This window comes from Hypanus sabinus, chromosome 5, assembly GCF_030144855.1.
Source record: "Hypanus sabinus isolate sHypSab1 chromosome 5, sHypSab1.hap1, whole genome shotgun sequence".
In the NCBI taxonomy this organism is placed as follows: domain Eukaryota; kingdom Metazoa; phylum Chordata; class Chondrichthyes; order Myliobatiformes; family Dasyatidae; genus Hypanus; species Hypanus sabinus.
This window is the reverse complement of record NC_082710.1, coordinates 134,694,974-134,707,192: the sequence shown is the minus strand read 5'-3', so window position 1 is coordinate 134,707,192 and position 12,219 is coordinate 134,694,974. Positions and strand designations below refer to the sequence as shown.

Below are 12,219 nucleotides of genomic sequence, written 5' to 3'. Positions count from 1 at the left end.
AACATCAAAACTTCTGTGTTGTTTTAACATTCATTTATTCTTTTCCTTTACTTATATTTTACGTACAAAGTGACAACTATTGTGCCAATGATAAATTCCATTCCTCCATTTCTGTCAGCCTAAGTGTGAACTAAAGATATATTATGGTCAAATATGCGATATTAGTATCATACTACTTGTAATACTGATAGGAACATTTTTAATAGCCAAATAAGATTCCTCAGGACAGTACCAAAGATTTAAACCCTCTCCTGTAACTTAATGCAATTTTTTTTGAAAATACTTACACTATTATCAGAAATACAAGCCAGCCTATCAATTAGATCTGGATTTCCAGCCAAATTCTTGATATATTCTTCACCTAAAAGCATAATGGGGAAAAAGTGTTCATTACTGAGCCATACAGAGTTATAATCTAATCCCATGAAAGAATAAGGATATTAGAAACAAAAACCAGAGCAACTTGTGCCTTCTCCACCGATCAATAAGATCGTAGCTATTTTTTTTAGCTTAATAAAATTTTCCCATATTTACCTCATATCCCTTGATTCCCTTTTACATCCTAAAATCTTAAATGTAAGAAACTTGGCAAGAACTGTATTGTTATAACTTGATAAAAGCATTCACTGTTAACACATCCATTCCATATTCATCATACGTTAATATGAATGATAGAGACCCCATCTGTCAGTTTTAAAAAGTGAAATACTACAATATATTTTCCATTACTAACCTAAGGATGTTCTATAGCAAGGGTTCCCAACCCTTCTTACGCCATGGAGCCTTAGCATTAACTGAGGGGTCTGTGGACCCCAGATAGTTTTAACTGCTTCAATAAAGTACTTGAACTACAAAAGCATTTTAGGTTGTGACTATGTATTATCAAAAAAAGACTTTAATTGCTCCTTATTCCATGAAGTAACATATTTGAAAATCATTAACACTGTTTATGTAAATAATTACAAACTGTAACTCTCTTGTCCTGATAGTGATAACAAAATTCTTCATGCACCTAAAAATCATTCTTCATACATGGGATATACATATCGCACATTTGCAGATATACAAGTTAATGTACTATGTGAAAGGTGCACAGATGTCTTAAATTGGAATAAATGACACAGCTCCAGAGGTCATACACTTAAGGGTGACTTATACATTGAACCAACAGAGGGTATTAAAAGAGGTAGTTATTATGTTAACTTTTCTCAAAGAAAATATTTTTGGTGTGTGAACTGTGTCTAAGTTTTTGGTACTCTTGGTCTATTTCACATCAGTGACAAAACTGCTCACTGTGTTGTCCTTTCTGAAAGTACATATCACATTTTACAAGCAGCACTTATACGGATTTCTATTAATTCGTCAGTGGGGTTAGCCTACAGATTTTCTCCAGACATTCAGCCTCTAACTGGGGCAGCATGGTTGCATAGTGGTTAGCACAATGCTTTACAGTACAGGCGACCTAGGTTCAATTCCCGTCACTGTCTGTAAGGAGTTTGTAAATTCTCATCAGGACTGCATGAGCTTCCTCGGGTTGCACCAGTTTCCTGGCGCAGTCCAAACATTTACTGGTTGGTTACTGATCATTGTAAATTGTCTTGTGATTAGGCAGGATTACATCGAAGATTCTGAAGGGCCGGAAAGATCTATTCCATGTTATACCTCAATAAGTAAAAATTCAGAAGCCATACTTACAAGTGAATGCAACCAAGCCATCTTCAACAGCACGCTCCTTGTTCTTTTTATCATTTGTCATCAAGATGACCTGTACATGCACATTGCTGTTCTGTGACTTTTTAAAATGCCCATTATACCACTTCACTGCTACTCGTATTGCTCGATCATTTCTGTCATTTGCACCTTCACCTTGTTCTTGTTCTATGTAGGTATCTCTATAAAGGAACAGGACACATGTTAGAGATTTAAAACAGATTCATTTTCAATTTTCATTAGCAGATAGATATACCTACATCTACTCCCTATATGCTTGTTGAAACAGCACTTATCAGAAATAGCAGTGGGAATTTTTTTACTTAATGCAGTACAAAAAAACTATATAACTAGAACAGAAGCGCCATCATGCCAATTGTTAGTAACTCAGATCAAATTTCATGTAACCACACACTCAATGGCCATTTTATTAGGTACATCTTTTTGTTAATTCAAATATCTAATCAGCCAATCAAGTGGCAGCAACATTATGCATAAAAGTAGACATGGTCAACAGGTTCAGCTGTTGTTCAGACCAAACCATCAGAATGGGGAAGAAATGTGATCTAAATGATTTTGACCATGGAATGATTATTGGTGCTACACAGGGTGGTCTGAGTATCTCAGAAACTGCTAATCTCCTGGGATTTTCATGCACAATATTCTCTAGTTTACGAAGAATGGTGCAAGAAACAAAAAACATCAAGTGAGCAGCAGTATTGAGGGCAAAAGTTAATGAGATGTTGAAGAACAACCAGATGATTCAGGCTGACAGGAAGGCAACAGTAACTCAAATAATCATGATTTACAACTGTGGTTTGCAGAAGGCCATGTCTAAACAGATGAACTTTAAAGTGGATGGGTTGAAGGAGCAGAAAACCACAAATATACTTCCTCTACCTATCAAGCGGTCACTGTGTGTATGGACTTTGGAATGTGATGACATCACTTCAGGATGTTTTCTCTTCTGAAATTTAACATTATGATTCAACAATGCTTGTTGTTTAGTGGGGTAACTTTATTCAGTCTGCAACACTGATATTATATTAACACACACTGATGCCCAAAATAATCCAATAGCAAACATTGCTCTGAAGTAATTATTATGAAGCAAGTCAGATTAGATTAAGAGAGCATATTTGAGAATTTCTCTTCTGAAAACATGTTGCTCTCATGAATGGTTTGCACAATTAATACACCTATCAACAGAAATATTGAGACAAGTGTGACTGCAGATTCTTGAAATCTGGACCAACACACAAGCACTGAAGCAAGAGCTGAAAACCCAAAACGTCTTCTATAGACACTGCCTGATCCATTGAGTTCCTCCAGTATGTTGCTTCAACAGAAGTAGTGTTTCAATGAATTACAGATAGAGGTAGAGGGAAAGGAAGATGCAGAGAAGAATGAAGGAAGGAAAGAGGGAAGGATTAAGCAGTATTCTTCAATTCCAACATGAGCCATCAGCAAAAGTCCACGCAGTGACTTCCATAGGCAGTATATTCGTGGAACAGACAGTGTTGCTCTCACTGATCCAGCAGCTAAGGTTCAATCTTGACCTCCAGTGCTGTGTGCATAGAGTTAGCATATTTGCCCTATCATAGTGTGAGTTTCATTTGATATAGCTCTGATATAGTAAAAGAACTGGGTTACAGAGAAAGCAATGGGAGGATTACACTGCTCTGAGAGCTGGTATAGACTCAATGGGCTGAATGGCTTCCTCCTATATAACAAAAATAACAATATAATATGACCGCATCTAAAGGTAGTTGGATTGTCATCTTTTGAGAATTACAAGGATCAAATGGAAATAAAAGCAGTGTACGTTCCCAATGAACCATTTTGTACAGGAAATTAGGTGGCTACTTTTAACATTGCTTCATGAAATTTTATTTATTACAGACATGAAAATGCCATATTTGCAATATAGTCGGCTATTTATATCTATACATTATTGATAATTAATATTTCTTACTTGTGATGTTCATTTGTAAAAGTATAAAAATGTTTTTCAGGGTTGTTAATCACATCCTTAATTCTTTTGTACACTGGAGCACTTCGATGTCTGACCTCTTGCAACACAGTCTGCAAGATTATCACATTCTGGATTGCAGGATCTTCAAGGATATCAATCTAAAAGCAAATTAAAATAAAAATAATAACCAAACAGTTCTGTATTAAATGTAGCCATAACCATCCCAAATACACAAATACAGCTCCGAAACAAATACAGCTCCGAAAGAACTATTTTGGAGCCACTGAAAATATATGTGTTTATATACTCAAAATGTTGGTGGAACACAGCAGGCCAGGCAGCATCTATAAGGAGAAGCACTGTCGACGTTTCAAGCTGAGACCCTTTGTCAGGACTAACTGAAAGGAAAAGTAGTAAGGGATTTGAAAGTAGTAGGGGGAGGGGAAAATGCGAAATGATAGGAGAAGACCGGAGGGGTAGGGTGAATCAGAGCCAGAAAGTTGATTGGCAAAAGGGATACAGAGCTGGAGAAGGGAAAGGATCATGGGACAGGAGGCCCAGGGAGAAAGAAAGGGGGAGGGGAGCACCAGAGGGAGATGGAGAACAGGCAGAGTGATGGGCAGAAAGAGAGGGAAAAAAAGGAGGGGAGACAAAACATCTCAAGATGAAGCCACACTCAGATTGGAGGAACAACACCTTATATACCGGCTGGGTAGCCTCCAACCTGATGGCATGAACATTGATTTCTCTAACTTCCATTAATGCCCCTACTCCCCTTCTTACCCCATTCCTGACATATTTAGTTTTTTTCCCTTCTCTTTCTGCCCATCACTCTGCCTGTTTTCCATCTCCCTCTGGTGCTTCCCTCCCCCTTTCGTTCTCCATTGGCCTCATGTCCCATGATCCTTTCCTTTTTCCAGCTCTGTATCCCTTTTGCCAATCACCTTTCCGGCTCTCAGCTTCACCCCACCCCCTCCAGTCTTCTCCTATAATTTCGCATTTTCCCCTCCCCCTATTACTTTCAAATCCCTTACTATTTTTCCTTTCAGTTAGTCCTGACAAAGGGTCTCGGCCCGAAATGTCGACAGTGCTTCTCCCTATAGATGTCGCCTGCCTGCTGTGTTCCACCAGCACTTTGTGTGTGTTGCTTGAATTTCCAGCATCTGCAGATTTCCTCGTGTTTATACACCAGCATGTTCATACTGAGAACATATATATTCATATGAACAAAATGAAGTCAGATGCAATGTATGGCCTGCGTAACTGCTATCCAGATAGAGAAATTTATCTCCATGAATTTCACAAATCACTACCACAAAATATGTTACACAAAAAAGCTTACAAAATTTATGTACAAAATGTATACGGAGAACTGAACTAGTTTAGCAAGGACAATGATTGTAGGCTGAGTTCATAGCGGGAGACAACTTAAAGAAATTACTTTGAAAAACTGACAAGCCAATCTCTTCTATTGATATATATACTACAATTTATGTCCTCAATTTTATTCGGAATGCTGATGGTTCCTTTAATGTTTGTATGATTCATTTTGTTTTAGTCTCTGCTCATTGGGTGTTGGTCTTTTCTTTAAATTGGATTCTTCCGGTTTCTTGTTTTGTGGCTGCCTGTAAGCAGATGAATCTCAAGATTGTATAATCTATGCATACTTCGATAATAAATGTACTTTGAACTTTTAAACTTTGTCTCTCTTCTACACATTTCCAGAAGATCATTCTGACAAAGTATTCCACTTCAAATGGAAGAAACAGGAAACTAGAAAATACTGCAAATCTGAAAAGCCGATTAGTAGCACCTGTGGAAAAAAAAGAGTTCAGTGCCCAAGATCTTGGCCAAAAACGCTAATTATTTATTCTTTTCCCTTGATGCTGCCTGGCCTGCTGAGTTCTGCCAGCATTTTGTGTGTGTTGCTTTGGATATCTAGCATCTACAGACTTATTCATGATTATAATTGTATCCAGCCAAATGTTCAGATTACACTTTCACTTTCCACAGATGCTGCCTGCACTGGGAGTTTCTAGCATTTTGTTTTCATTCCAGTGTTCAACCACTTATTCTACAACATTTTCAATTCTGATTTCAGATATCTATCAACTGAAGTTTTGACTTTTTTTTTATTGTTCAATCACTTCCAGATAAATCATTCACTCCTCTATCCAAGGCCCAAAATATTGATGCAATCAACAAAGAAGGCACACCAGTGACTATACTTTATTAGGAGTCTGAGGAGATTTGGTAGGTCAAATTTCTACAAATGTACCATAGAGAGCATTTTGACTGGTTACATTAACATCTGTAATGGAGGCTCCAATGCAAAGGATCAAAAGAAACTGGAAACATAAATACAGCCAGCTCCACCACCAGCAAATCCCTCCCCACGAATGAGAAACTCAGAAGGTGACATCTATCATTAAAGACCTTCACCATTCAGGACATGCCCTCTTCTCATTATTACCATCCAAATAAGGTACAGGAGTCTGATGACACACACAGCTCCTTCACCTCTTCCATTAGATTTCTATACAGTCCTCACTATTCTTCTTTGGTTTTTTTTTATGTCTTATACAGCCACAGAACAACAAATTTCAGAACATGTCAGTGATTCCAATTCTGAGAAACATATTCTCCCTCCTTGCCTAATGAAGGATCTTAGCCCAAAATGTCAACTGTTCATTTTCCTCCAAAGATGCTGCTTGACCTGCTGAGTTCCTCTAGTGTTTTATGTGTGTTGATCTAGAATTCCATCATCTGCAGTCTCCTGTGAGTTCCCATCCACTACCAGGTTTCAGAATGGTATATTAACTCATGAACAGGGCCTTGATATTCCTTTCTTTTTGCATTACTTAGGTTTTTTTGCAATTTACAGTATAACATGGGTCTTCTGCATAATCCTGGTTAATCAGATTGTTGGTTTCAATGGCGTTTTCTCTCTGATCACCGTAGCCCAATTCCCCTGTTCATATATTCAATGACACAGCCTTACAACTCTCTGTAATGGAGAATTCCAATTTTGACAGGGTATCTATAATTAAAGGCCACAGGTTGAAGAGGAGAGTGGTAAGATTTAAAGGGGACCTTCCCCCAGGGGTGGTGGGGACATAGAAAAAAGCTAATAGATGTAGAGATACTGGTGGGTACAATTACAGCAGTTTAAAAGACAATTCCTGATCTCCCATCATAGGTCTTGCATTTCATTTGTCTACCTGCATAGCACTCTCTACAGATGAAACACAATCATCTGAATTGTTGTCTTTACTACCTCAATGTATTTATGTATGGCATGAGCTGACTGGATGGCACACAAATTAAAAGGTTTTCACTCTATTTTGGACATAGAGTTATCCACTAATGCAGCATGGAAACAGGCCCAACTAGCCAACTAGAGGGTCCACCAAACTCATTTCATTTGCTCAAATCATCCCTCTAAACCTTTTTCCATCCAGGTACCTGTTCAAATGCTGCAAAGTTACCTGCCTCAAACACACCTTTGGCACCTATTTCCAAATACTGACCACCCTATGTGAAGAAGTTGCCTCTTTGGTCCCTTTTAACTCTTTCCTCTCTCATGTCAAATCCAGGCCCTTCAGTTTTAGCTCCCCTTCCCTGGGGGAAAAAAAACTGTGCATTCACCCTTCATGATTTAATATTTTTCTGTAAAATCTCTTTAGCCAAAGGGTGGTGAATTATTGCTGTGGAGGCCAAGATGTTGGGTATATTTAAAGTGAAAATTGATAGGTTCTTAATTAGTAAGGGGAGCAAAGGTATCAGATAGAAAGCAGGAGAATGGGGTTCAGAGGGATTTTGACATGTCATCTAAAACTTTGACAAACTGTTTTAGATCATCCATTATTAAGGCTCCTCACCACCCAGGCAATGCTCTCTTCTTGCTGCTTCCATCAGGAAGAAGTCACAGCAACCTCAAGACCCGCACGATCAGGTTCACTCACAGTCACTACCTCTCAATCATCAGGCACATGAAACCATAGGGGATAACTTGACTCACCCCACCACTGAACTGTTTCCTCAATCCATGGACTCAATTTCAAGGAATCTTCATCTCATGTTGTTAATATTTATTGCTTATTTATTTATTATTATTTCCTTTTTTTCTTTTTTTCTATTTGCAGTTTGTTTTTTTTTGCACATTGGTTATTTGTTCAAACTATTATGTGTTTTGGGGACCTTTCCTAAATTACTTTTCCAATTTATAAAGTTTAACAGTGCACAGACTTTTATGTATATTTTTATCTTCTCTTCTTAAGTGAATATGTTTTTTTTTCTAATTATCCACTGTCATCCATCAGCTTTTTTCTTTGGTAGTTGGTAGGGGGTTGACTTTTTTTATATATAAAAAATTTATTTTATGATGTATGACCTATCTTTAAATTTTTGATTACAGAGTGGTATACCTTTATGTGTTATAACATTTTGATCAATTTTATTACAATATATGAATGTACACAATTTATGTTAAGATGTATCTATGTGTTGCACTCTGTAAATCTTTTTTTTCTGAATAAAAATATTGTAAAATGAAACTATTAGATGTGGCATTTCACTGGATCTATTGTGTTTCTTGTAAGTACTGTGAATGCCTCCAAGAAAATGAATCTCAGAGTTGCATATGATGACATACATGTACTTCGATAAATTTACTTTCAACATTTGAACTTTGAAATCAGCCACTATGGAATGGAGGAACAGACTTGAAGGAGCAGAATAGCCTATTTATGCTCTCCTGATTCTCATACATTCCAAGGTATAAAGTCCCAGCCTTCTCCATATAACATTTCATCAAGTCCAGCAGTATCTACGGACGGGAACAAGTAATCCACGTTTTGGGTCAAGACGCCTAAAACGTCAACTATTTGTTTCCTCCCATAGATGCTGCCCGACTTGATGAGGTCCTCCACCATTTTGTGTTGCTCAAAATTTATAGTATCTGCGGAATCTCTTGCATCCTTGTTAAGTCTTCGCACTCCTCAGTTTAATTATGCCATTTTTTAAATTGAGCTGACCCAAACTACAAACGATACTCCAAATGCATTCACACCGCAATAATAAAAGGCAGTTTTAAAGTGGGAGGGTAAAGATCTAAAAGGGAATTCAAGGGTAACTTTTCCACAGAGGGTAGTGGGTATATGCAATGAGCTGCCAGAGGAGACTGTACCAACACACACACAAACAACACTGGAGGAACTCTGCGTGTTCAATACTGTCTATGGAGGGAAATGTACAGTTGAGTTCCCGGGCCGAGCTCTTCGTTAGATGTAGGTAAAATTACAACTGAAAACTGGACAGGCACATGGATAGGAAAGGTTTAAGGAGATATGGACCAAACGGGGGCAAAGGGGACTGGCTTGCATGGACGTCTTTGGTCAGCATGGATCAATTGGCATGGACCTGTTTCATTGCTGTATGACTGCCCACCTTCAGCCTCCTCCCCACAACCTCTCGCACAGCAACGCTATCTCTACCTGATGAAGCACCACGTTGGTGTCGGGAAGTAGGAAATGGGGCTGCGGGCACAACTCGCTACTGCTGCAGGGCTCGTCGCTGAGGGAGGCCGAGGCCTGGGCCTCGCACTCCTCGCACAGCCGCCAGCCGCACAAGATATCATCGCGCAGGTAATGCTCGCGCACGATCTTCAGTACTGCCCCAGACCGCGTCTTCTTAACGAAGGTTTTGGTTTTTAACATCGATTCTTCCGTTCCAGTCCGCAATAAAAGAACAAATCGAAAATAACGCTGCCCGCACGCACCGACTTGGCAGTCGACGGAAATGAAGAAACGTTTGCCTTTACTGGCCCAGCTCCGGTGTCCAGGGGGCGCTGTGTGAAACCGTCCTCCCAGCAGGGGGCGGTCCTCCAGAGCAAGAGACGCTGTGGGTTGGTGGTCCTCCCGGGCAGAGGGCGCTGTGGGATGCGGTCTGCCCGTAGAGAGGACGCGGTCCTCCGAGCCGGGAGCGGTGCTGTTGATCTGTGTCTGGTGACGGTTATCGGGGTTCTGTTGGTGGCGGGCGAGCCCTGGCGTCCGGCGGCATTTTCAATTTGGAGTAGTTGGCAAGGGCTGAGCTTCGGCTGTGTGCTCGGTAAGTCGGCGTAGTAGCTTAGGAAGCGAATGGTGGGAGCCTGTGGAAAGGAGTTACCGGGACGGCAAACGTTGCTAAGGGCTTGTGTTGTGCCTGACAGCTGAAGGCCAACTGTGTTAGCAGTTCTAACGGGAGGAGGTGTTTACGTATACCAGGTGACATGAAAAAAAACAATGGGGAAAAGCTGGAGCGAGCAGACTGTAAATCAATAAAGGCGAAGAATTTTGTGGGGATATCTGAGTTTGGAATGGGCAGGAAAAGGGTAATAAAAGTCTGGGTAGTGGCATTCAGATAGCAGATCTGCCACAGACAGACGACAGACATACTTTATTGATCCCGAGGGAAATTGGGTTTCGTTACAGTCGCACCAACCGAGAATAGTGTAGAAATATAGCAATATAAAACCATAAATAATTAAATATCAGTAAGTAAATAATGGCAAGTTACTGAATGATAGAGCAGAAATGAAGGATTGATTGGCTTAGTCCTCTTTCTAGTGCTTAATTCTTTCTCCAGTCCAAAACATGGCTACCAATGGGAGAAGGGAAAAGAAATTGGGAAGCACACAAGAACATAAGTAGTAGGAGTTGCTCCTTCAGGTCTGCGTCACACTTCAGTAGAATCATGATTGATCTACGTTATGTTTTTCTCTTTGCTTCATTATGTTCCTTTTCTCAGAATCTTTTATCATTTATTTCCTCTGTGCAAGATGCTCTTTAAAACCACAGCAAGTCAGAATTGGTAAGCACACCTCCACCACCCTCATCTTAAAAACAGGCACCCCGTGCAGGCCTGTGTGCTGAGCCCTATGCTCTACACACCCTTCACACATGACTGCACCCCCATCTACACCTCCAACTCCATAATTAAATTTGCGGACGATACCACAGTGGTTGGCCTGACCTCAGACGAGAATGGAACAGCCTGCAGGCTTAAGGTGGATCATCTGACGGAGTGGTGTCAGGACAACGACCTGGTCCTTAACACTTTTAAAACAAAACAGACGATCATTGACTTCAGGAGATCAAAGAACAGAGTACACACCCCCCTCCATATACATGGGGAGGTAGTGGAAAGTGGAAAACCTAAAGTTCCTTGGAGTTATGTTGTCAAAACAGCTGACATGGACCACCAACACCTCGCTGCTTGTAAAAAAAAAGGCACAACAAAGACTCTTCTTCCTCAGAAAGCTGAAACAGGCCAAACTCCCACAAAAGTTGTTGCTTAACTTCTACAGAAGCACAATTGGAACCATCCGGACCAACAGCGCCACAGTGTGGTGTGCCAGCTGTACAGCCGCTGAGCGACAAGCCCTGCATCGTGTGGTGAAGGCAGCCCAGCGAATTGCCGGGATGGAGCTCCCAGGACTGGACACCATCTATTCAGCAGACTCAGGAGGAAAGCAATCAGTATAACCAGAGACACCAGACACCCCAGCCACTCCCTGTTTGACCCACTGCCATCCAGCAAAAGGTTCAGGACACTAAAAGCCAGAACAAATAGACTGAGGAACAGCTTCTACCCCAGAGCTGTGGCCACCGTCACACCACTCCCACAGAACAATAACTGAAACTGTGAGCACACACAAGGATTCAAATACTTGCACTAACGGCACTTTGTGCATTACTGTGATATTCTGGTGCTGATGCAACTTATTTTTTGCTACTTATCTATTCAATATTGTTTTTCTATTACTGTGTTGTTTTTAACTACCGCTTTATCTGCTGCCTGAGAGGAAGTCAAATAGAGTTTCTTTGTACCTATGTATAATGACAATAAAGATAGTTCAATTCAAAACCTGTATTTCTTTTTGATGCAGAATGTGGACAGTAGGAACCAGGTTGGTTTTTTAAAGTGTTGGTGTCGAATTGGTGAGCTGATTGCCCTCCTTCCACTCTACATTTGTAGAAGAAATCTATACTGTCACTCACCCACACATTAAGATACACTTTGGGATGAAGGGAGGAATCCCGCACATCACAAGGAGAGAATCCAAACTCATTAGCTACTCTGTTAGATGCTCCAGTCTGATTAAATGTTTATTTTTGTAAAGAGAGCTTATGTTTATTTGACACGTATACATTAAAGCATCATAACATACGGTAAAGTATTGTCATTTGAATTGGACAGAAATGTGTCGTTTTGCAATGTGGGGGAAAAAGGAGCAAGCACGTGCAGTCACAGGGTGAATTTACTAAACTTGTAGACAGCGGTGGAAATTGAACCCCAATCTTCTGAAAGCTGGTACTGTAAAACATTATGCTATATTTGAATTTGATTCCTGTAAAATTTTGCAATCTGTCATCAAAGTTACGGCTTGTGATGATATGCCTATCACACAGTTGTTGCTCATTAAACCCCTCTCACAGTGGAGAAACCATCATCAAATCCCTCATGATAAGCATCTTGGGTGTAACCAAAGAACA

At 40.1% G+C, this 12,219-nt stretch overlaps 2 protein-coding genes across 5 annotated transcripts in view; one reads left to right on the top strand and one right to left on the bottom strand.

Moving 5' to 3' along the window:
• The window catches only part of dis3 (DIS3 exosome endoribonuclease and 3'-5' exoribonuclease), a 42,808-nt gene extending 33,289 nt beyond the window's left edge, over nt 1-9,519 (bottom strand). The window contains exons 1-4 of the mRNA XM_059970453.1: nt 9,181-9,519; nt 3,686-3,843; nt 1,696-1,892; nt 288-361 (exon numbers count right to left, since the gene is read on the bottom strand). Coding sequence (XP_059826436.1) covers nt 288-361; nt 1,696-1,892; nt 3,686-3,843; nt 9,181-9,402 — 651 coding nt within the window. The 5' untranslated portion in view covers nt 9,403-9,519. The remainder of the gene's footprint in view (nt 1-287; nt 362-1,695; nt 1,893-3,685; nt 3,844-9,180) is intronic.
• Nucleotides 9,520-9,676: 157 nt separating this feature from the next.
• pibf1 (progesterone immunomodulatory binding factor 1) overlaps nt 9,677-12,219 on the top strand; it is a 200,515-nt gene continuing 197,972 nt past the window's right edge. For 3 of the 4 annotated variants that reach the window (XR_009512295.1, XM_059970447.1, XM_059970446.1), the window contains exons 1-2: nt 9,681-9,793; nt 11,924-12,037. The gene's annotated coding sequence lies outside the window, so the exon portion shown is untranslated. Of the gene's footprint in view, nt 9,794-11,923; nt 12,038-12,219 lie in introns of all 4 variants that reach the window. The other variant, XM_059970445.1, reaches the window with a different exon arrangement.